The 26,538-nt window shown below is 37.2% G+C and overlaps 1 protein-coding gene across 4 annotated transcripts in view; it reads right to left on the bottom strand.

Annotated features, from left to right (window-relative positions):
• Positions 1-26,538, bottom strand: part of arpp21 (cAMP-regulated phosphoprotein, 21) — a 164,859-nt gene that overhangs the window by 9,430 nt on the left and 128,891 nt on the right. For 3 of the 4 annotated variants that reach the window (XM_056479692.1, XM_056479696.1, XM_056479695.1), the window contains exons 2-13: positions 18,757-19,015; positions 15,418-15,462; positions 13,451-13,519; positions 12,886-12,991; positions 11,909-11,987; positions 11,241-11,300; positions 9,621-9,758; positions 8,651-8,750; positions 8,083-8,181; positions 7,961-7,998; positions 5,880-5,936; positions 1,658-1,833 (exon numbers count right to left, since the gene is read on the bottom strand). In XM_056479692.1, coding sequence (XP_056335667.1) covers positions 1,658-1,833; positions 5,880-5,936; positions 7,961-7,998; positions 8,083-8,181; positions 8,651-8,750; positions 9,621-9,758; positions 11,241-11,300; positions 11,909-11,987; positions 12,886-12,991; positions 13,451-13,519; positions 15,418-15,462; positions 18,757-18,861 — 1,072 coding nt within the window. In that variant the 5' untranslated portion in view covers positions 18,862-19,015. The remainder of the gene's footprint in view (positions 1-1,657; positions 1,834-5,879; positions 5,937-7,960; positions 7,999-8,082; positions 8,182-8,650; positions 8,751-9,620; positions 9,759-11,240; positions 11,301-11,908; positions 11,988-12,885; positions 12,992-13,450; positions 13,520-15,417; positions 15,463-18,756; positions 19,016-26,538) is intronic. The other variant, XM_056479693.1, reaches the window with a different exon arrangement.

The following is a 26,538-nucleotide window of genomic DNA, read 5'->3' as shown; positions in this document are numbered from 1 at the left end:
CTTTAACAAAATTTTTTAACTAATTTCTCACTCATTTATTTCATCTTTGTTCTTTTAAACAAATACTGTCATCATGGCAAAGAAACTCAACTGTCATCAAGGTTTGAAACAAATAAAAGGTTATAAATGATGGCAGAATTTTCATTTATAAGTAAACTAACCTTTAACAGCTTATAAATAAAATAAGACTCTCAAGAACGTCACTTTGAAAGCATTTAAAACAGAATTATAAATTCACCTGAGCGCAAATAATTGCATATTAAACACTCACCGGCTACTTTATTAGGTACACCTTACTACCAGGTTGGACCCGCTTTTGCCTTCAGAACTGCCTTAATCCTCCGTGCCATAGATTCAAAAGTGGTAATGGAAATATTCCTCAGAGACTTTGGTCCATATTGACATGATAGCATCACGCAGTTACTGCAGATTTGTCGGCTGCACATCCATGATGTGAATCTCCCATTCCACCACGTCCCAAAGGTACTCTACTGGATTGAGATCTGGTGACTGTGGAGGCCATTTGATTACAGTGAACTCATTGTCATGTTCAAAAAACCAGTCTGAGATGATTCATTCTTTATGACATGGTGTGTTATCCTGCTGGAAGTAGACATTAGAAGATGGGTACACTGTGGTCATAAAGGAATAAACATGGTCAGCAACAATACTCAGGTAGGCTCTGGCGTTGACACGATGCTCAATTGGTACTAACGGCCCCAAAGTGTACCAAGAAAACATCCCCCACACCTTTACACCAATACCACTAGACTGAACTGTTGATACAAGACAGGATGGATCCATGCTTCATGTTGTTGATGCCAAATTCTGACCCGACCATCCGGATGTTGCAGCAGAAATCGAGACTCCAATATTTTTCCAATCTTCTATTGTCCAGTTTTGGTGAGCCTGTGTGAATTGTAGCCTCAGTTTCCTGTTTTTAGCTGACATGAGTAGTACCCGGTGGGGTCTTCTGCTGCTGTAGCCCATCCGCCTCAAGGTTGGACGTGTTGTGTGTTCAGAGATGCTCTTTTGCAGACCTCGGTTTTAACAAGTGCTTATTTGAGTTACTGTTGCCTTTCTATCAGCTGGAACCAGTCTGGCCATTCTCCTCTGGCACCAACAAGGCATTGCGCCCACAGAACTGCCACTCACTGAATGTGTTCTCTTTTTTCGGACTATTCTCTGTAAACCCTAGAGATGGTTGTGCGTGAAAATCCCAGTAGATCAGCAGTTTCTGAAATACTCAGAGCAGCCTGTTTGGCCCCAACAACCCTGCCACATTCAAAGTCACTTAAAGCGCCTTTCTTCCCCATTCTGATGCACGGTTTGAACCATGTCTACATGCCAAAATGCATTGAGTTGCTGCCATGTGATTGGCTGATTAGAAATTTGCATTAACGAGCAGTTGGACAGGTGTACCTAATAAAGTGGCCAGTGTGTGTATTTTACACGACATAGATTTTATATAAACTGTTAAATTTTGCTTATGATTTTTGTTTGACATGCCAAAGAATTTCAAAAAAACACTTCTTATTAATTTTCTGAACTGCACTCTACATAACTAGCTCACCGAATAATCCAATGCCTTTTTTTGGTTAGTTTCTATCCTTCAGCGAGACTGAAATGGACATGACGGCCGGTGTTATTTTTGCACCTGGTTTGCAGAGTTTGGAGCTGCTGTCTGAGCGAGTGTGTGCAGATTTGGAGCTCCATGTCGGGCTGTCAGAATCCGTGCTGCTCCAGGGTCGAGGGTCATTATTCCAGTGACAGTCCAGCTCGAAACTGCTCTGCCGGCTGCCGGACAGACGACCTGAACCGTCCCGCTCGCCCCTGCAGGACAGCACAAACATTTTTAGATTAGATTAGATTCAACTTTATTGTCATTACACATGTACAAGTACAAGGCAACGAAATGCAGTTTAGGTCTAACCAGCAGTGCAATAGCAGCAAGTGCAGGATACAGGTATAAGTTATAAAGTGCAGTTATAGAAAAACTATGGTGATATTTACAGATGGATGTACTATCAACATTATATACAGGTTGTATTAGCTATGAACAGATTTACAATAAATGAATATATGTACAGGATGCTATTAATAATCAGGAGTGTGCAGATAAACATAATTACAAATGTCCATGTGCAGTGGGTATGTACAGTTCAATAAATGAATCAGTGCAATGAATATGTGCAAACTTTAAATGTGCAAATGTTAAATAGTGCAGTGATTGTGAGGAGTATAAGTTAGAGGAATGTGGGGGGTGTATTGGGGAGGCAAAAGAGTCAGTGAGGGGCAGAGTTCAAAAGGGAGACAGCTCTGGGGAAAAAGCTGTTCCTCAGTCTGCTGGTTTTTGTCCGGGGGAGCCTGAAGCGCCTGCCGGAAGGCAGGAGAGAAAACAGTCTGTGAGCAGGGTGAGAGGTGTCCTTAAGAATGCTGCGTGCTCGGCGCAGACAGTGTTTCTTCTGGATGTCCTCAATGGCTGGCAGTTTAGTCCCTGTGATGCGTTGGGCAGTTTTCACCACCCGCTGCAGTGCCTTACGCTCAGCAACAGAGCAGCTTCCATACCAGACTGTGACGCAGTTGGTCAGGATGCTTTCTATTGTGCAGCGGTAGAAGTTCACCAGGACGGCTGATGAAAGCTGGTTCTTCTTAAGTTGCCTCAAGAAGAATAGGCGCTGATGAGCCTTCTTGACCAGGCTGGAGGTGTTGGTGGTCCAGGAAAGGTCCTTTGAGATGTGGGTCCCCAGGAACTTGAAGGATGAGACAGGCTCAACGGCCATCCCATTAATGTGGATGGGATCATGCGAGCCTGTTCGTCCCTTCCTGAAGTCCACAATGAGCTCCTTGGTCTTGCTGGTGTTAAGGAGCAGATTATTGTCGGTGCACCAAGTGGCCAGATGCTGTATCTCCTCCCTGTAGGCAGTCTCATCATTATTGCTGATTAGACCAATCACTGTGGTGTCATCTGCAAATTTGATGATGGTGTTGGATCTGTTCACAGGCCTACAGTCGATGGTAAAGAGAGAGTAGAGGAAGGGGCTCAGCACGCAGCCCTGGGGTACACCAGTGTTGAGTGTGACGGTGGTGGAGCAGATGTGGCCTGATCTAACATTCTGAGGTCTGTTAGTCAGAAAGTCCATAACCCAGTTGCAGAGAGACGTGTCGATATCCAGGTCTCTGAGTTTGATCAGTAACTTAGAGGGTATGACAGTGTTGAATGCTGAGCTGAAGTCAACAAACAGCATTCGTGCATAAGTGTTTTTATTGTCCAGGTGTGTGAGTACAGAGTGCAGTGCTATGGAGACGGCATCTTCTGTGCTCCTGTTGCCACGGTAGGCAAACTGATGTGGGTCTAGTGTGGATGGCAGAGAGTCTTTCAGATGTGCCAGGACCAACCGCTCGAAGCACTTCATGATGATGGGTGTGAGTGCTACAGGGCGGTAGTCATTCAGGCATGTTGGGCTGGAGTGTTTGGGCAGGGGCACAATAGAGGTGGTTTTAAAGCATGTTGGCACAGTTGCTAGGTTAAGCGACAGGTTGAAAATGTCTGTGAATACCCCAGTGAGCTGTTCTGCACATGCTTTGAGGACGCGCCCAGGAATACCATCTGGCCCAGCAGCCTTACGCACATTGATCCGACTCAGTGCGGTGTAGACTTCTGAGGAGGTGAGTGTGATAGTTGAGTGGTCGGCTGAGGTAGTGTTCCTGGTGTAGGGTTCTGTATTGTCTCTTTCAAAGCGGGCATAAAAGTCATTTAGCTCGTTCAGAAAGGAGACATTTGTAGCTGTGGGGGTGGACTGGCTGGGTTTGTAGTTGCTGATGGCCTGGATGCCCTGCCACATGCGCCGAGGATCAGAGTTGGAAAAGTGCTCCTCTAGCTTTAGCTTGTAGCAGTGCTTGGCCTTTTTGATGCCCCTCTTCAGATTAGCCCTGGAAGTGCTGTAGGCCTGTGCATCCCCTGATCTGAATGCAGTGTTGCGTGCCTTCAGCAGGAGGCGCACCTCCTTGTTCATCCATGGCTTTTGATTTGGGTATGTGGTGATCTGTTTCTGGGTTGTAACACTGTCTATGGTGGTGTTGATATATTCCAGAACAGAGGAAGTGTAACTGTCAATGTCTGTGTGAGAGCCACATGTGGCCTGGGAAGCAAACATACTCCAGTCTGTGTGTTCAAACCTGTCCTGGAGTGTGGAGTCCACCCCCGCTGGCCACACTTTGATGGTCCTTACTGATGGCTTCACACGGTTGACGATGGGTGAGTACTTGGGGGTGAGAAACAGACAAAGGTGGTCTGATTGACCCAAGTGGGGGAGGGGGGTCACAGCATATGCTTCAGCCATGTTTGTGTAAACTTGGTCTAAAGTTTTGTTTCCCCTTGTGTGGCAGAAAATGTTTTGATGGAATTTGGGGAGCACTGTCTTTAAGTTTGAGTGATTAAAATCCCCCGCAACAATAAAAGCAGCCTCCGGGTGAGCAGTCTGTTGTTTGCTGATGGCTGCATGAAGTTCATTCATAGCGAGCTTGGCATCAGCGTCGGGAGGTATATAAGCAGCAGTTATTATGGTGGAGGTGAACTCCCGTGGCAGATAAAACGGTCTACATTTAACCATTAGAAATTCCAGGTTAACAGAGCAATGTCTCCCAACGATGACAGAGTTTGTGCACCAAGCTTTGTTAATATAAATGCATAATCCTCCGCCTCTGGTCTTACCGGAGTCATCCGCCGTTCTGTCTGCTCGGAATGTTTGATGCTCCGTTAGCGATATAGCGTTGTCTGGTATCCCGCTGTTTAGCCATGTTTCTGTGAAAATCATGACATTACAGTTCCATAATCTTTTGCTGTGGTTGATGCGCAGTCGAATCTCATCCATTTTGTTCACCAGTGACCGTACATTGGCGAGTGACCGTACATTGGCGAGTGACCGTACATTGGCGTCAGATTTACTTTTGGGAAAGAATTCTGACTCCTATTTGTAGTAAAAGAATATGGGTCACACTTTATTATGATGGTCCGTTTGTTAAACTGCATCTACATGCCAACTAATTCTCATTAGATTATAAGTAGACTGATAAATTGGGGTTAGGGTTAGTGTAAGTTGACATGTACTTGCAAAGTTTCTTATAGTCAGTTAAAGGAAGTAGAAGGAGCATATCAGCAGATATTAAGCAGACAGTCTAATAATACTCAATTGGACCATCAAAATTAAGTATTACTAGAATATGCACTAGTGCAGGGGTCACCTAACCTGTTCCTGGAGGGCCGGTGTCCTGCAGATTTTAGCTCCAACCCTAATCAAACACACCTGAATGAGCTAATCAAGGTCTTTCTAGGTATACTTGAAACACCCAGCCAGGTGTGTTGAGGCAAGTTGGAGCTAAATCCTGCAGGGACACCGGCCCTCCAGGACCGAGATTGGTGACCCCTGCACTAGTATATTGGAAATGTTCAACATTTGAAGTGGATCCAAGCCTTTCATCAACGTTTTTCTAAAACTTTTTACTTCAAATGTTGACCTAAAAAGGTCCAGTTGAAGCAAAATTATTTTTTCATCATCATTTCTGTCAGTCTTAGAATACCACATAACTACAGAAGTAGATTCATCTAAACTCTTTTTTAAGTGAGATGCTAACGGTCTAATCCGATTCAATGATCTATGCTAAGCTAAGCTAAAAGTGTTTATTTAAAAGCAATAATGGAGATTTGTTTGTAATATCACACATAAAATGTCTAATGTACTCAGATATGTCTCCTGAGGAATAACACCTGTGTTTGTGACGATTGTTTCAGCTAATCTGAATTTTTTTTCCCCATTAGAGAACAATCTTTGGCTTTGACAGATGCTGAGAGGTCGGATTATGGAGAAAAATAATCTCACCTGAAGAGCTGCCGTCTTCTCTGAGTCTCAGTGAGAATACTGCCGTCATCTGGACCTCTACAAACACATAAAAATAGAAGAAGGAGGAGGAGAACAGCTGAGGTGTTTCCCATTCATTCATTAGACCTTTTTGTTTAACAAAAACGCAGATTCTTTTCTTTTTTTAATGCTCAAAAATGACAAAAGATTTAAAGAAATTAAATTATTATTTTTTATACATTTAAACAAACACATGCATACACAGTTATTCTTTTTTTAAAAGCACACCTATTTTACCCTTTTTTCAGAATGTGTCTGTAAAGTTTCAGCTCAAAACACCCATCAGATTATTTATTAGACCTTTCAAAATACTGGACCTTTCTGCTCTGAACACTTTTGTAGCTGTTTTTGTTGCCTGTGCCTTTAATGCAAATGAGCTAGTTCTCCCCGCCCACCATTCCCGTGGAATGTTTACATCTCTTGCTGCATCAGATAAACAGCACAGTGACCGACATGGAGGAAGCAGATCTCACGTGACGTTTGTGAGAAATACTACGGTAAGAACTTTCCCAATTATTATTTGATGTATTTGTTGTGGAGTTAATTCAAGCCTTTCTGCAATGATGAGTCAAACACAATGTCATTACAAAGTTCACGCACACACACAGTGGACACACACAGAGCGCGCGTGTTTAACTTTGCTCTTTAGCTTTACTGTTTTTGCATGGCCAATGTGACAGGACACACGTTAATATCCACTGCTGTATGGATATCTGTTCTGTTAATGTAGGAAATAAACCTAATTTAACGTCCACAAAGCGGGTACAAAGCGTGTCATCTTTTACAATTTTACTGACATGCGGCTGTGATGATGAATTACAGTGATTTTACAGTCTTTAATTTACTTTACTCCAATTGCACTGTTATTGCACCGTTTTAAAAACGTTTTAAACTTGTAAAACTTGATCACATTTGATGATGACTGATGATCACAGAGAGCTGAACAGACCTTTTAATCCCAGTTGCTTTGTGCACGTCCTGTCTTGTGATATGATTATACGCGTTACTACGGAGATATGTTAATATGCGGCTGCCAATCAATTCGGTGGGCGGGTAAAACCACACTCCTATGTCATGTTGTGGTGGGCCTCAAAATGGGAGGGATTTGGATCCTATTTTAACGGCAGGAAGTTAAAAAAAAATAAAACTATTTGTAGTTTATATGACTAAGTAGGTAGTTTATAATCACCAAGTAGGTCATGTTCCTGGATTAACATCTTTGTTGATCCAGAAACAACTTCAGAATTAAGGGATAAGCTTACCATTTATGTTAAGTGTAGGCTTAGGGTTAGGGTTATGCACTTCTACATGATTGTTATCCAACTATTATTCTCTGATTTTGTGAATAAATTACAGTTATGGTTGGGTTTAGGGGTAGGGAATAGGTATGGGTTACATTTTCAAACACAAACGATGTTCCAGGATCAACATAGATGTTAATTCAGGATCGTACTTGGCAAAATCATGACGTGCGCGTTTATATCACGACTGTGGACACACTACACCTACACACAGTTCTGTCCAAACAGCTACCAAAAGATGATTTTCATCATAGGTGCCCTTTAAATATTAATTTAATGTTTTTATACCAAAATTATCATTAAAGTTATTTCCGAACAGTTCAGTTTTATTGCATTCATCTAAATTAAAATAAAAAGAGGTCAAATGTTATAAATGTTTCCACAAATGCAATACGGAGCACAAGTAATTTTACCATTTATAATAATAAAACATGTTTAATATTAGGATGATTTCTGAAACCTGGAGTTTAACATTCAGCACTGATTTAGAGTAATTAATTTTATATTAAGGAATGTTTGGTATGCTAATATTCTATTATAATTCTAAGAATTTACTTGTATTTTTGTTATAAACTAGTCTTTTCATTGCTTCCCTTTTTATATGTTTTTATATTTAAAAACAACAATGACAAAGACAACAATACAAATATTTTTAAACTATAATCCAATTAAAAAATATATACACATAAACTACACATTTTATACACAATTTAAAAGCTTTAATTATTCATAAATTCTTACCTGGTCTCAATATAAACACTCTGCGAAAGGCAAGTGGCCTGAAAACAAAGACAGCAGAAAATCAGCAAGTAAACTTTAATGTTAAATTACGCGTGCTGCATTTCCACTAAGTGTTTCCTTACGTCCTGTGAGAATATGCGCTCTCGGACTCTCTGATACTCCTCCTCACGCTCCTCTATCGACCTGCTCCTCATCTGCTCTTTAAGCGAAGGAACTCTCAGCTATAAAAAAACACCAGCAGACAGCAGTTAACAAACCTCAGAGCATTACTGGAGCCACGGTCAGTGCTATTATTTTCATAATAGTGTATTTGTTCATGGGACGGAACGGTGGCTCAGTGGTCAGCACTGCACAGCAAGAAGGTTGCTGGTTCGAGTCCTGGCTTGGTCAGTTGGTGTTTCTGTGTAGAGTTTGCATGTTCTCCCCATGTTGGCGTGGGTTTCCTCCGGTTGCTCCGGTTTCCCCCACAGTCCAAACACATGCGCTATAGGGGAATTGAATAAGCTAAATTGGCTGTAGTGTATGAGTGTGTATGGGTGTTTCCCAGTAATGGGTTGCAGCTGGAAGGGCATCCACTATGTAAAACATATTCTGGATAAGTTGGCGGTTCATTCCGCTGTGGACTGATGAATTAAGGGACTAAGCCGAAGGAAAATTAATGAATAGATGAATGAAAGTATTTGTTCACACCTGACCATCTTCTTTCTCCTGACTGGTGTCTCTCTTTAAAATTAATCTTCTTTCTTCCATTTTCTCCTCTTGAACATGTTCAGCAAACCGATGTTCTGGTCTGAAAATGTTGTTACACACACAACCGAAGCATTAATGGGATAGTTCACCCAAAAAATGAACATTTACTCACTATTTACTCTCCATCAAGTGGTTTCAAATGAAGATTTTTTTAATAAAACTGAAAACCTGAAACCACCGACCACCATAGTAGGAAAAACAAATATTATGAAAGTCAATGGTTACAGGTTTCTTAATTTTCAAAATATCTATTTTTGTGTTCAACAGAAGAAAGAAACGAATAAAGGTTTAAAACACGTAACGGGTGAGTAAATTACAGAATTAAATTATCTGGGTAAAATAAAAAGAAAAGGAAAATCCCTAAAATGAAAGAGTTGGCTCTGAATCACCTTACCGAGTCATTACACAATCATTGTAACATTTGTGCATAATCCCTGCCTTGCTGCAACATACAAACACTTTGAAATGTGTTTCATTTCTGACATAAATGCAAAGACTAATCAAAAAACAACTGGCCAGCTGACCAATCAGATTTGCTTTTTGGAAGTGGGAGGGGTTTATAGACTTTAAGCCTTGTATTAGGTTAAGTTACTTATGATGTTGTTTTATAAAACTGTTCTTGAAAGCATTGCCAGCATTGTGGTATCACAGTGTGGAGTAGTAACCTATCTGTACAGTGTAAATCGAAGTTGATGCATCTATTAAAGACAGATGGAAAATTGTCGGGCATGATGAATATTTTAATCATCAAGCTTTATATGAGAATTGTGTCCTTAATCAGGTAGAAAGGATTCTGAATGATCCAACTCATTTTTTGCATCCACACTATGAACTGTTTCCCTCTGGTAAGAGATATAGAGTCCCTAAGTGTATGTGGAAAAATGTAGAAATATAAGCGCCAGACACGTACATCCTGGAGTTGCAAGTTTTGTTGATGATAACTGCTTTCCCACTGTGGTCCACGTTGTGCTCCAGACCAAAATAAGCAGCGACCCGGTGGACGAGCATCCGGTGATATGAGGACATCTGAGGAAACTTCTTATAGGAGCTACAGAGAGACACGACATCACATTACAGACATGTCTGTCTTCTAGATCATAAACGTACTCCTTATTGTACATTGTATAAAAGGTTGGGGTGGTTCTCACTGTATCAAAGAAGGATAGTGCCTATGCTGCTATACATCTTCAAGGCATTGCTTGGTAAACTACCAAATTATTTTTGTAGTGTTAAAGTTTTTACACCTGCATAGTACTATAATACTAGATCTTCTGCCAAACTCATTTTAAAGGTTTTAGGAGTTAATTCAGAGTTTGGCAGAACTGCCTTCTCTTTTTGCTTCCTCGTTACAGAATGAGTGGCAGAGTATTGTGAGGCTGTAAACACTCCCTTCTTTAAAGTCGTCATGAAACAGATGTTAAGCTTGTCCTTTTTTCTGCTATTGTGACGTACATCCACAAGAAAAATGCAGGGCGGTGCATGATTTCGTTCTTTGGGAACTGATTGTATTGTTGAAAGAGGGGGCATTGCTAGTTTGACGCATGTGCGAATTCAGAGCAGAAATGAGATGCACCCTGCAAGCTCCACCCTTAAGAACTGATAGCTCGCCTTAAATGAATGACAGCTCTACCCTAAACTACTGATAGCTCCACCCTAAAGACTGATAGCTCCACCCTAAATGACTGACAGCCCCACCCTTAAGGACTGATAGCTCCACCCTAAATGACAGATAGCACCTCCCTAAAGGACTGATGGCCCCTCCTTAAGATACAGATAGCCCCGGCCTAAAGGACTGATAGCTCCTCCCTAAAGGACTGACAGTTCCGCCCTAATGGACTGATAGCTCCACCCGAAATGACTGATAGCTCCACCTTAAATGACAGATAGCCCCAACCTAAATGAATGATAGCTCCACCCTAAATGACAGATAGCTTCACCTTAAATAACAGATAGCCCCAACCTAAATGAATGATAGCTCCACCCTAAATGACAAATAGCTCCACCTTAAATAACAGATAGCCCCAACCTAAATGAATGATAGCTCCACCCTGAATGACAGATAGCCCTGCCCTAAAGAACTGATAGATCCGCCTTAAATGACAGATAGCTCCTCCCTAAAGGACTGACAGTTCCGCCCAAAAGGACTGACAGCTCCGCCCTAAAGGACTGACAGCTTCGTCCTAAAGGACTGATAGCTCCGCCCTAAAAGACTGATAGCTCCGCCCCAAAGGACTGATAGCTCCGCCCTAAATTTTGATTTCATGGTGACTGTAAATTTCTCAAAATAAGCTCTTGTGGCCTACACTAAAGTGAATGTACTTGTTATGATTGATTGTTCATTTAAATTTCTGCTTTCAAATGCATCGTTAAATTTTGGTTGTCTCATATGTTTGTATTTGTTTTTAATGTGAATCTTTTATGTGCTTCCAGAACTCCCTGGGAGAAGAGTTCTTGTATCTCAATGGGACTATCATGGTAAAATAGAGGTTAAATTATTAAACAAAATAAAGACATATATGGACAGCAGTACCTGTTATCGGTCATGAAGTCAGTCATGTCTTGCTCCAGTTTTAAGAGCATCAGTCTGTCCCTGCAATCCAAAATGCACAATCTGATATAGCTATGCATATATTAAATAGAAATCTAAGAGAGTAGCTAAAGTCCATCCCATTCATTTATTATAATTAGATTGATATAAATGCTGAATAATTTAATTTTTCAAAAGTCATACTAGAAATTAAAACATTAGAAATATGTTTACTGATATTCGTGTTTAATTTAATGCTTTGTTTAATTTAAAAGTTACCCAATTTTTCAATTTTCTTTTTAACCTTAATAATAGCAAGAAATGTTTTTATATTTGCAGGATTTCTTTTTTTATTTGTTCATTAAACCTTTACAGAAATAGCAGGATAGTTTTACAGAAATGTAAGAAGAAAAAAAATCCCAACCCTTACACAAACAAAATTAAACTATTTTACACACACAAAATAATAATAATAATAATAAAAAAAATTGGATTATATATAAAAGCATAATTAGTCAATTATGTATAAAATAATATTAGCATGATTTCTGAAAGAATCACGTGACAATAAAGACTCAAGTTTCATCAAAGTAAAAAAAACTAATAAAATAAAACAACAAAGCGATTCAGCATGAACAGAAAGAAGGGGAATGAAGGGATGTTTTCCTCACCTGGGACTGCTCTTCAAAGTAGTGATTAAAAACTCCTCCAGATCGATGCCGGTGGAGTCGGTGTACTCCAGACTGGGCTCTGAAAATATTTGCAGAGATGTAAGATTTAAGATACGTAAAGGACTAAAGCAAGTAAAAAAAAAAACACAAAAACAGTTCACACTTTAAATAAAAAATCTAATTCAGTATGACATTATTCTGAGGTTTTGTCAGTGTTAATATAGTCGATCAAATTTTATTCAAGACGTAAAAGAAACAAGTGTTATTAAGGAATCCATAATAAAAATAATAATAATTTCTGAAGGATGACTGAAGACAGAAGTAATGATGCTTAAAATTCAGCGTTCATCACTGGACAAAATGAGCTATTTTGAATTATAATTTTTTTTATCATGAAAATTTTGTATTGAATTTAGGATCAAATAAATGCAGCCTCTACAAGCATAAGATACTCAAGAATATTACAGACCCTAAAATGTTTAAAACTATTAGCAAATTTATTAATTTTACTTTGCTTAGTCTCTATTTTCAGAGGTTGCCACAGTGGAATGAACCGCCAACCATTCCAGCATATGTTTTACACAGAAGATGCCCTTCCAGCTGCAACCCAGTACTGGGAAACACCCAAACACACTCATTTACAAACACACTCCTACACTACAGCCAATTAAGTTCATCCAATTCACCTATAGGGCATGTGTTTGCACTGTGGGGGCAACCGGAGCACCCGGAGGAAACCCATGCCACAGGGAGAACATGCAAACTCCACACAGAAATGCCAACTGGCCCAGCCGGAACTCAAACTAACAACCTTCTTGCTGTAAAGCGACAGCGCTAACCACTGAGCTACACTGAGCAAATTCATTTAAAATCAATATAAAGTAATACTGAATAAAAAGTAATATAAATAACCACCCATCCACATCTATCTTTATATCTATATACAGTGTCTCACAAATGCATGCAAGGTTAATTACCTTTGGATAAACTTGCTTTTTTAGATGTGATGCTCTTCTCTTCCACCTCATCGCACACAGGACTGTCGCCATGGTTACTAGATATACTTGTCTTGCTCTCTTTTTCCTAAGAACAGACAGAACAGATTTCCTTCACAAATTATATCATGCATTCACACATACAGGGGGAACAAACGTAATGATTTAAAGTAGTGTTATTTTCCATTTTGAACAAGAATAACTCATAGATGATGTATTATATCAAGCTAAACAGGCTGATTTTTTAAGGTGGACTAGATTTTAAAACTAAATGCAAATGAGCAGTTGATTCCTGCTCACTTTCCAGAAGTAGGCGGAGCCTCTACATCTATTGCCTCAGATACTTTAACAACAACACACACAACTGCATGCAAAGGCTTGTTAGCTTAAAGTACGGATTTATTCGAACATTAACAGGAGCAATAGTTAGTCTTGATTCACTCACAGATGAATCCATATAAACTTGTAGTAATAATAATAATAATAATAATAACAACAACAACAACAAAAACTGTAAGAGTGCAAACATGATTAGAGTGAAACCTACCTTGCTGTTCTCGTCTGTGGAAACAGACTCATCACATACAGCCGCGCTTCGAATTAATTTCCCTTTAGTCTGTAACACACACACCTCATATTGTTTCATGTTGTGGTTTTTGTATTGTGGTTGCCTATGAAACTGTTAACCTGACTCTTCTTTATAGTAATTTACTGTGGTTTTGTTGGTAAAATATATGAAAACAATACAAAACAAAATGTGATTATAGCCCAAAAAATAGTCATAAGTGTCAATTTAAATTTATGGATCACTTGAAAGCTAAATAAATACATTTTCCATCAATGTGTACTTTAAATCACATAAATAAATTGTCTAATTGAAGTGCTTAGCAATGCAGAATACAAATTGAAAATTGAGTTTTGATTTATTTACAGTAGGAGATACTAAAGATATTCACAGAACATGATCTTTACTTATTTAAATGACTTTTTGGCATAAAAGAATAATCCAAAATTCAATGTGACATCAAATCAGCACAAAAGTAATATAAATGTAATCCAAAAGTAGTCAGATTACTTTACCATTAATGTACAATCGAAGAGATTCTACTTTAGACTACAAATTTAGCCGTTAATAATAAATCAAGATTTTCGGTAACGTTAGTTTGTGTAATACATGCTTCAGTGAATCAAATGTATGTATTTATTTAAATTACATCTAGTGTATTAATAAAAATGTTTTTCGGTTTTCAGTGGGATGGGCTATTTAGTGTATTCTGACCTGATTTTCCACTCTAGTCAAACTATACGAACTACACATCTAATTTGACTTTACTTTTAGGCTATATGTAGAAACAAACATCTATCTTGTGAGAAATCAGTCTTTTGAACTCTTACAGTGTCATCGCTGCTGTAAATCTGCCGGTTTCAGACTGTTGAATGACTTTTTTCTTGCATAGATGGATTCTCACAATTATGCATTCACAATGGTATGAACCGTTATAGGGGTGGTCAAATGGATATCTATCATTTTAATTATTAACTTTGTCATTTAAAATACAGATAAGAGTAAACTTTTTCTCAGATTCAAAGGGTCCCCCATACATCTCGTTTGTTTTCTCAGACCCCCCCCCCTCCCTCCCTCCCTCAACATCATGTACCTCCCAAACCCCCCTGTAATTCACACCCTGGTCATATGTGTCCACTTCTTTAATTGAGATTTATGGATCACTTAAAAGCTAAAAAAATAAGCTTTCCATTAATCTATACTTTAACTGCATAAATTAAACAGTCTAAACTAAGTGCTGAGCAATGCAAAATCCAAAAATTGAGTTTTTATTTGACAAAATATCTTCTCAGAACATCTTTACTTAGCATTATAATGATTTTTTTTGCATAAAAGAAAAATCCACAATTTAATATGTGGCATCAAATAGGCACAAAAGTAATTGACTTGTAATCCAAAAGTAGTCAGATTACTTTACCATAAATGTACAATCGAAGAGATTCTACTTCAGACTACAAATCGTCATATCAATTGTAATCCATTACTGATTACAAATTACAAGTAATCTAGCCAGCTCTGCTCATTATTTTCCTGCAAATTAAGCTGTGATTTTAATGCTCCGGTGATTGCATTTCTCGATCACCAGATCAACAATACCGGGTGAAAAGTGTAACTACGCTATTTTTAACCTATTTGGACCTGCTCCCAGACTGCCTGAGAGCTGCTGATGTGATTTATATGATGGCGCTGGGTAACTTTGTACTATCAGGGGACTGAATGCAATGTTTACTAATGGTATTTTGACTGAGACACATAACCGTCGAGGTTAAGCAGGCGCTAGCAAACAGCTGAGGAGAGAGAATGATTGAAAAAGCAATATTCAGCTCCGTATAGCCACATCAATCTAACATAAACGCCTGGGAAGACAGAAAGGTAAATAAGCCCATAAACGAAAGTAAAATGCTCTGCATGGAGGGTGTTTTAAAGAGTTCATTGAACTCCGGACTTACCTTCAGCTTCTTTGTAAGATGCTCGTGGTTATCCTCTGATTTTGGCTGCAAAAATAAAAAGGAAAACAATTAAATTATATCAAAGATGCTAAATTGATGGCAACAGGTATTAGAGTATAAAATCATACTCAAGTAAAAGTAAATTTAATAAATATCGTACTGCAATTAGAGTAAAAGTATCTGTTGTAAATCATACTCAATGCATAAGAAAACAAGCCCTTCTAAAAGTACTCAAGAGAAGGAAGTACTGTACTGTGGAAATAACCTTATAATCATGCAATTTTGAGCATTTATTTGAAAATAAAACATTAATTTACTTCATAGAAAACTGATGCAAATACATGCAAATTTCATATTTGACACAACCTCACTGAAAAAAATGATCTCTGCAAAACTGTTGCAAACAATTTATTTGTGTTGAATTTAAACAAACTAATTAAATTTAAGGAAATTCAACTTAATTTGTTTGTTCAAATTCAACCCAAATAAATTGTTTACAACCACTTAACGTAAAAAAAATTAGTAAATCCAAGGAATCATCTTTGAATAATTTTTTTCAGTGCACTGGAAATATTAAATGTACATGCATGTTCAAATGTGGCCACTTGTGAAACAAATACTACATAAGTGGCCACATATGAACACATATATAAAATTATAGCTAATATATTTCAACATATGTACATGTGTAATTCCAATGGTTGATAAATATTTTGAAATACACGTTGTATATATGACATTTTATATATGTGAAATGCAAACATGAACTTTTATGCCACATATGTAGTTTATATAAATATCAGATTTGATTGGACGTGAAATCACTGAATTAAATTATTCTACTCAGCCAATCACTGTAGACCAGGGATGGGCAAACTCGATCCTGGAGGGCCGGTGTCCCTGCATAGTTTTGCACCAACCCTAATCAAACACACCTGCTTGTAGCTTTCTAGTGATCTTGAAGACACTAATTAGGGTGTTTAGGTGTGTTTGATTAGCGCTGGATTAGCAAAACTCTGCAGGGACACCGGCCCTCAAGGATCGAGTTTGATCATGCCTGCTATAGACTATAAAAAAAATGTACATATGAAAGTAGATTGGGGGAATATAGTGGAGTAAATGTACTGATACAACCCCAATATGTACTTTAGGTTAAAGTGCAAAAGTACAATTTCTCAGAAAAGACTACTTAATTACAGTAATAGGAGCGTTTGTAATTTGTTACTTTACACCACTGGATTTGTCTATGCATGATTTGATTGGACGGGAATCACAGGATTGATTATTCTGCTTATCCAATCACTGTAGACATTAATAGAATAAACTAGTGCTTGGATTTTAAAAGGAAAACAGCTCATTAAAAGTACTGATACAGCACTAAAATGTTTTTAAAAAATTAAGTACAATTCCTGAGAAAAACTACTCAACTACAGTAATTTGAGTATTTGTAACTCATTACTTTATACCACTGGATTAGTTTATGCATAATTTGATGGGATGGGAATCACAGGAATGACTTATTATTCTGCTCAGCCAATCACAGCTTTGAATAAAAAAAAATAAATAAACACTGTATAAACTAATGGCTAATTTTAAAGGAAAACAGCCTAGCAGGCACACAACATCATAAGACGTTAATATTAGGTTAGATTTAAGTTGTGACGTCAGGTGGCCAAATACAATGTCTAGCCAGCGTCTAAGGACAATGTTTCTTTGACGTCCAATAATGAAGTTGATATTTGGTTGATTTTAGGTTGTGTTAGAAGGGGACCAATATTCAACAGAGCCAACATCTCAAACCAACATCATATTGATGTCAAATACTGACAGGTATGGCAAACAAAATCCAATGTCTGACAGACGTCATAGTGGTAACGTCCACACAACGTCAAGCTGTAACATCATGAGATGTTGATATTTGGTTGATATTAGGTTAAACGTTGGACATTGACCTCGGCTTGACCTTGGGTTCTGACGTCAACCCGACTTTCATTTTCCAAACAAAATCCAACGTCCCCACAATGTTGGGTTTCAACGTCAATCTGACATCATGCTGATGTCCCTGTGCATTTTAATGGGAGGGCATTAAAATACCAACAGAGCACTAAAAAGTACTTAATTTTTAACGACTATTTATTACAGTACAGTTACTGAGAAAAGCTACTCAATTGCAGTATTTGTAATCCACCACTGGATTTTTCTATGCGCGATAAATTGATTTACTTTATAAATGTATGTACTTGGCCAATCACAGCTGAAAATAAATAAATTAACACTGTATAAACTAGTGCCTGCATTTGAAGGAAAACATCCCAGCAAGCACACAACATCATAAGACGTTAATATTAGGTTAGATATAGGTTGTCACGTCAGGTGACCAAAATTCGATGTCTAGCCAGACAGGCTAGACAGCCTAAGGACAATGTTATTTTGACGTCCAATAATGATGTTGATATTTGGTTGATTTTAGGTTGCGTTAGAAAGTGACCAATATCCAACATTTTAAATCAATGTCATATTGACGTCAAATACTGACATTTATTCGTCAGGTATGGCAAGCCAAATCCATGTCTGATAGACGTTATAGTGATAACTTCCACACAACGTCAAGCTGTAACATCATTAGGCGTTGATATTTGGTTGATTTTAGGTTGTGTTAGAAAGTGACCAGTATCCAACAATTTAAGTTGACCTCATATTGACGTCAAATACTCACATTTATTCGTCAGATATGGCAAGCCAAATCCATGTCTGATAGACGTCATAGTGATAACTTCCACACAAGGTCAAGCTGTAACATCATTAGACGTTGATATTTGGTTGATTTTACGTTGGACGTTGACGTCAGCCTGACATTGGGTTCTGAAGTCAACCCGATTTTCATTTCCAAACAAAATGCAACATCCCTCATGTTGTTGAGGTACCGTACAACGTCAATCTGACATCATGTTGATGTCCTGTGCCTGCTGGGAGGGCATTAAAAATACCAACAGAGCACTTAAAAAAAAAAAAAAGTACTCAAGACTATTTATTACAGTACAATTGCTGAGGAAAACTACTCAATTGCAGTATTTGTAATTCACCACTGGATTTTCTATGGGTGATACATTTATTTACTTTGAAATGTATGTACTTAGCCAATGACAGCTGAAAATAAATTAATAAAAATACTGTATAAACTAGTGCCTGCATTTGAAGAAAAACTGCACAGATACCGTACAAAAAATGTACTCAAGTTAAAGTTCACATTTAAAAACTATTTAGTAAAGTGCAATTCCTGATAAAACTACTAGTAATTTGAGTGTTTGTAATGGGTCACTTTACACCGCTGATCATCACCTGGCTGGACTTTTGACAGTCCTCCGTGTTTGTAGTACAGCACTGAGGTGACGTTTCCTCCATGGTGTGTTCTGGGAGATTTTCGGACTCTCCGGTTTCTGACATCTTAAAAATGTGCCGATTCACAGGGTCATTTCAGTCACATAAGCTCCGCATCCATCCAAGCCAATTAATACCAAGACAAGACGCCCGCTTTCCTGCCTGTTTTTTTTCTTGCTCTTCTTCTCTTCTCTTGCCAGAACAGATGGCTGGACAGATTCTTGTTCAGTAAAGGAGAGAAAGAGGAAAAAAAAACATCTCTGTGTGAGCTTTTCACTCTGAACAAAAATGCTTTTCAGATCTGCAAACACATATTTACTGTGAGCATTATATAAGGCATGTTTGTCTACATGGATCAAAGATGAAACTTAACTCTTGTGTAGGCCTGTCACAATAACAACTTAATCACACAGCACATGGACATGACCTCAATCATTTTTGGGGATGCAATATATATATCGCCCATACACAAAAACTAATTCTAGCAACATTTTAGCTGATTGTGCAACATCTCCATCTCTATTGGCGGTATAAGAGAGTCAACATGGTTAAAAACACTGTAGTATTTACCATAAATTACTATAGTATATTTTCATGTGGGTGTCTGATGACTGAAAATAGATCTGCTAGCAGATATCACAGCCTCTGTTACTCTTGATCTTGCACTTTTCTGTTAACATTTATTATTATTTATTTAGTATATGCGTTTTCACATTCTGATTCCAATGCCTCATTATTAAACTGGTAAAATGACTATAATTAAATTAAATATTACTGAGAATAAAATATGATATGTTCATTTGGAAGAGTGTACTTGCATTGTGATGATATTAGATTATCATTCTGGCATTGTATAATGAGTGACATAAAATGGTCTTAAAATGACGATAATATTGTTTATCGTAATATATTTAGGTGCAATATATCGTACAACAAAAAAAGATATCGTGACAGGCTTAGTCTTGTATGTCAATTTTAAAACCGTACACACACACACACACACACACACACGTTACAAACACTCTAAAAACACAACACTTGGTCAAATATGGACAAACATAAGCATTGGGTTGAAAAGTGATATTAAAAATTGCAAAAAAAAATTAACCCAATGTTTTGTAAATATTTGACCAAATCTTAGACTATGACATTAAAGCAGTTTTTAAATGAGTGTATGGAAGACAACAATGCCAGTGTAAAAAAAATAAATCTTAAAAATATAATATTTGATATATAAAAACAAAAAGTAGGGCAGAGCAGTGGGTAGCACTGTCACCTCACAGCAAGAAGCTCGCTGGTTCAAGCCTCTTTACAACACATTTCTAATCATAATAGTTTTAATAACTCATTTCTATCTTTTTCATGATGACAGTAAATAATATTTGACTAGATATTTTTTAAGACAGTTCTATACAGCTTAACGTGACATTTAAAGGCTTAACTAGGTTAATTAGGTTAACTAGGCAGGTTAGGGTAATTAGGCAAGTTATTGTATAACGATGGTTTGTTCTGTAGACTAGCGAAAACAAATTAGCTTAAAGGGGCGAATAATTTTGACCTTAAAATTGGTTTTAAAAAAAATTAAAAACTGCTTTTTATTCTAGTCGAAATAAAACAAATAAGACTTTCTCCAGAAGAAAAAATATAATCAGAAATACTGTGAAAATTTCCTTGCTCTGTTAAACATAATTTGGGAAATATTAAAAAATGAAAAACAAATTCAAAGGGGGGCTAATAATTCTGACTTCAACTGTATATAGCACCTTTCATACACAATGGTAATTCAAAGAAGAATAAAGAAACAAGTGTGAGAAATAAAAACGACAATGAATAAAAATGATTAAAAATCAATAAAAACAGATTAAGATGTGTTAAAACTGGTATTAAAGGAATGAAAAATGAAAAGACATAATGGTGCAATCTGACACTGTATAATAATTTTCCTCATGATTACTAAAACTGCATTTATTTGAATGATTTTAACCTTTATAATTATAGTGTGTTTACATAATATGAATATAAAAAAACTATAAAATATTATTTTCCATATACTAAAGGCTAAGCAGGGAGACACAGTGGCTCCGAGGTTAGCGATGTCGCCTCACAGCAAGAGGGTCGCTGGTTCGAGTCCAGGCTAGGCCAGTTGGCATTTCTGTGTGGAGTTTGATGTTCTCCTGTGTTGATGTGAAATTCCTTCAGGTGCTCCGGTTGCCCCCACAGTCCAAAAACATTAGCTATAGGTGAATTGGATTAACTAAATTGGCCGTAGTGTATGAGTGTGTGTGTGTGTATATATATTTTGTGTGTATGGGCATTTCCCAATACTGGGTTGCGGCTAATAGGGCATCCGCTGTGTAAAACATACTGTATGCTGGATAAGTTGGTGGTTCATTCTGCTGTGGTTATCCCTGATGAATAAAGTGACTAAGCTGAAGGAAAACGAATGAATGAATAAAGGCTAAACAGAATTTGTGCTCTTTTGCGCAGTCACAATAAAAAAAAAAAAAAACCTCACACTCATAGATGCAAATTTCTCAGTATAAACACACATACAAACTCTGAAATCCATGACAGACCCACATAATTATGTCTAAACCATTTTAATGTAATAATAATTCTGTTCAAAAGCAGGAAACAGGATGAAATTATTTATTTGCTCCAAATTGACCAACAAAACTGCCCAAAACTGAAAAAAGAAGTTCCAAAATAACTATTTTTACCAATAATTAGCATTTTGTAGCCCTGCTTTTTTTGTGCTGAGTAACTATTTTTATATCCATAGTGAAATAATTTTATAAAAAGGAAATGAGGGTAAAATGTTTTTAATAAAACCTTTTAATATACCTTTAATAAAATGCTCCTTTTTCCAAAATGAATGCCGTTTCCATAAATAGTCAATATTATAACAAAAAAACTAAGTGACAACAATATAAAAATGTCCGTAAAGAATGGAAAATGTACACATTTACGTGCATAAAGCATGCGAGTGTCTAATGTTTTAAATTAAATAAGATCTCAAAACATGATTCAGCATAATGCAAATATGAAACAACATACTTGGTAAGACCTGTACTTAACAAAATATCTCAATTATGGTACATTTTAAATGACTATAAAACATTTATTTATTCATTTTATCCCAGGACACATTCAATATAAGTCCCGATCAGGTTATTTTGCCCTCGAGTCTGAATCATTTGATTTGGAGTATCTACCGAAACCCGATCCGATTCTTCTATAATACATAAAAAAATAATAATAAAGAAAAGTGAAGAAACAGATCCAGCATTTTCAGATCCTTACGTTTTATTTACTTCACCTTATTTTAACATTCAACAACGGTTAACAAACAGAGCACTTCTGTGAGGTAGCTTGAACAATCAAGTAATAAATAACATCAATTCTTCACTTTTGGATTTTAGTGCAACAGTAAATATAAAACAAATCTAATATAAAAACAAACAGCAGCTCAACACCAAACAAAAAAAATGCCACAGTGTTTGCAAAGCCAGTAATGTGCTTTTATTACTGCACTCCTAACTCTTACTGTCATCACAGTTGTAAGTTTCACAGAAGGAAATGTACGTTTTTATTAATGAAAACTAACATCTCTACCATGCCAGGTTTAAGCCTGTTTCTGTTCCCATCAATGGCACTAAAAAGTCAATAGCGTTGTGCGTTTTAAAAATAATCAGAATATTTATATACATCCTGATCGGGAGGTAACATCTGATCCTGATTGAGTCTGAAACCGCGTGATCACATGATCGGATCTGGACATCCTTAAATTTCAAACAGGCGATTAGATTTTTATTATTCCTCATTTAGGCCAAGAACTGACACGCCTATTGAAATTAAATGAAACCAACCATTCTGTGTACTGAAAGCACTGCAAAATATACAGTCTTGATTTATAGAGAAGAGAAGAGAAGAGAAGAGAAGAGAAGAGAAGAGAAGAGAAGAGAAGAGAAGAGAAGAGAAGAGAAGAGAAGAGGAGTAAGACTCCCGTGTTTGTTTTGCAGTTGATGTCAAATGCTGTGTTTTCAGTCAAACAATATTTTGGTGCCAATTCATCTGTCATTTGGTAGAAAGCTAGACAAATGCCAACTTGAACAGACTGTGCATCATCTTAAAAAAATAGAAATAAAAATTGATTTTCAACAAGGATAAGCATGATTTGTGCTCAGAGTTTGCTTTATTATGTCACAATTCAAGATATGAAGAGTGAATACTGATTTATGAAAAATGATGATGATTTTATAATAATTTTCGTAACACTTCATGACAGAACTTTCAAGAGTTCACACTTAGATATTGTTTGACAAATGTTAGCAGGTTTGGCATGCTGTCCCGGAAAAAAACCCTGAGCTCTGAGATAGTTGAGCCCAGGGATCCAGCCTGGTTGATAGAGCATGTAAGGGGAGTACAAGATCAGGTGGTTCTCGAGAGCTCCCAGTGGTAAAGGAGGAAAAGAGGAGAAGGGGTGGATGGGGGGTTTCTTCGGAAAACGAAGGTAATGGAGTAGTTCTAGCTAGGCTACTTATAGGGAGTTTGGATTAATCTGATTGGCTAACTACTGATTGTAGACGGGTGACCAGCTGCAGTCAATCATAACACATGCTCCTCTCGAAATTATTTTAAGAAACTTCACTTAGCGTCATACAGTTTCATGATTCAGATACTCATGCGTAGTAGTGTAATGGATCACAAATCTCACGGTTCGGATCACACTACGGTTGAGTCATGGATCGGACCATTTTTCAGATCAGCAAAATGTAATTTGCTGTCCATTTATACAAAAATATTACTGCAAAAACCATTGGTTTTAACAAAAAGATTTTAGAACCTGTAATTTTAATAAAAATAAAAGAATCAGCTGAAAAAAGAAAAAAAATGTTCAATAGGAAAAATGATCTTTGCTACTGTTGCTGATAATGCTACATATAGAAATCTAACATCTACAACATATCATATTTATTTTCAATTATTGATTCAACAATTCACACAGAAAACCTATTCAGTGATATAATTTTGATGGTTGTTTGTCACCACCTGTTGGTTAAACAATGTAATTACTACAACATTCACCAGCGTCAAGTTCCATTAAACAGTGTTTTATTCTTTACCATAAACATCAGTGTTTCTATCTGAACTATAAACTGTTCTCCCAGTTCTTCTGTGTTATTTCACCATGTGTAACTAACAGGAAAAGTGTAAAAACTGAATCTCTCTTGATCAAACACAGATTTGAATGCAGCGCTTAGAAAGATTAATAAACAAATGCAAATCATTATTTATCATTCATGTTGTGCGGTTCTGAATTGAGATCATGATCTTTTAATGATTAATCATACAGCTTTGCACTGAATGCATTAATGCAGGCTAAACAAACAGTAACAGAAAACACCTTGAAAGCATTTAGGTCCCACCACAACTTCTTTCGTCATTATTATATTTTACAAAAGAAGCCAAAATGCTTTCATACATTTGATGTGAATGACACAGGAGGCGATCTCTCTGCATTTGTTATAAATGTTGGATTAACCTACAAGTTCAAAAAAGCTATTAATCCGCAGGTCATGTGCGTTCCGAACTGTGGGTTGTGATTCGTTTAGGTATGGGAAGATAACCATGTTCAAGGCATACCGCGGTTTGGAAAAGTCAAGGTTTTAAAACCATCAAAATTGTCTGCTACACCGTTCCTAAGGTATGAGTAAGAGTTTTAATTTACATTTCTTTTTAGTTTTTTTAGGACAACAGTATCTCCAGAAGAAAAGACATCCAAAGATGCTGTTTTAAATGGTAAAGAAATCTGTGCTTTTGAAACTAATGAAGACAGCAGAAGTCAATGATTCATTTGTATTATTTAGCCTGACATGTTTACTGCTCCAAAATATTCTGAAGGTTTGTCAAATTAAAATATATTGTGTTCAAAGGGGGAAAAAAGCATTTGTTTTTACCCAGACATTTAAAAAGAACATATTTTAGAGCAGTGAGCACAATACCGTGATATTTATATCCAAGGTTATCATACTGTCAGTATCTTATACCGGCTCATGCCTAGATCCGTTACACCCCTACTCATGCATGTACATTTTAAGGCTAAATTATTAGCCATCCAGTCAAAATCTAATTCTTTTAAAAACGTTACCCAAGTGATGTTGTACAGAGTAAGTACATTTTTCACAGTATCTCCTATTATATCTTTCTTTTGAAGTTCTTATTTCTTTCAGTTAAAAGAGAATAAAGAATAAATATGCATTTAAAACAAATGTAAAAACTGCTGAGGTCAAAATTATTAACCTTAAGAAATGATAATTTTTGATTGACTGCAGAACAAAAGCACTGTCGTCCAAAGACCTTACCTTTACATTACCTTACCTAAACTTTTAAGCTGAATACTAGCATCTTGCAAATAGTAAAATATTACTTACTGTCATGAGCATGACGGCAAAAACAAAAGATGTGAGTTATTCGAAATGAGTTATTAAACTATTATGTTAATAAATATGTTGCACTTGGGAAATACACTGCTCAAAATACTTAAACAACACAACGTAACTCCAAGCGTTCCCTTTATTTTTTGGAGCAGTGTATTTGAAAAGGTCTTGAGTGACGGGTCTGTTCACAGAAATGGATTTGCATGCAAGCATTATGTGCAGCTCTTTTCAGAGCAGCGGCAGGTGCTGTAAACTATATTTCCTGCAGCATGCACGCACACACACTTGGATAGACCATCTCCTTCATTCTTATGTCATCAGCCTGATCATGTCTGAACTGGTCTTCATGTTTGACCACTGAGTCACAGAGTCGCTTTCACCAGCATTAAAGCCCAACGCCTACACACACACAAACACACAGACTTGTTCCTATATCCTGGTGGGGACTCCAGGCGTGATGATGTTTCTAATGTACAATCTCTCCTGCGATTCCTAAAACCCAACCCTCACAGCAAACAATCTGCATTTTCACATTTTCAAAATGCTTCATTCTGTGTGATTTAGAGACATGTTTACCTGTGGGGACTTCTGTTATAGTCAATTTGTGGTGACCCTGTGAGTCTGTGTGCATTTTATGTATGTGAAATCCAATTATGAACTTGTCACATATGTAATGTGCATACATTGCATATAAATATCAGATTTGACTGGATGGGAATCACAGGACTGATTATTCTACTTAGCCAATCCCTGTAGTGTAGACAATAAAAAATAAATTGAAAGAAGATTGAGGGAAAATAGTGGAGTAAAAGTACTTTTACCACACTACATGAAGTTTATTTATAAACTAATTTCAAGAGGATCATGGGTTTATGATTGCTTGCAGCCGGTCCCGCATTATTCAATTTATAATTCACCAATCAGACGATTCCTAAGCCACTATAAATACCCTAAGTTCCATATAACAGCCATCTTTGTTTTGAAGAATCCCCCCTTCCACCCCTACTCCTCCTCCTCCTAATTTCCTAGATGGGTGGGACATTGGCCAAGTGGTTAACACTGTTGCCTCACAGAAAGAACGTCACTGGTTCTAGTCCTCATCTAGCCAGCCGACGTTTCTGTGCGGAGTTTACACATACTTCCTGTGCTCACTTGGGTTTCCCCCAGGTTTCCCCCACAGTCCAAAAACATGCAACTTAAGCTAATTGACTAATCCAAATTGGCACCATAGACATGCTCCTAGTAAGTACTGTAGTTATCTCTTAAGAGCAATCACTATCTGTTCATTAGCTACTACAGCAGG

The sequence above is a fragment of the Danio aesculapii genome, chromosome 19, assembly GCF_903798145.1.
Source record: "Danio aesculapii chromosome 19, fDanAes4.1, whole genome shotgun sequence".
NCBI classification, from domain to species: Eukaryota; Metazoa; Chordata; class Actinopteri; order Cypriniformes; family Danionidae; genus Danio; species Danio aesculapii.
Note: the sequence above shows the minus strand (reverse complement) of the source record. Positions and strands in the feature narration are given on the sequence as shown.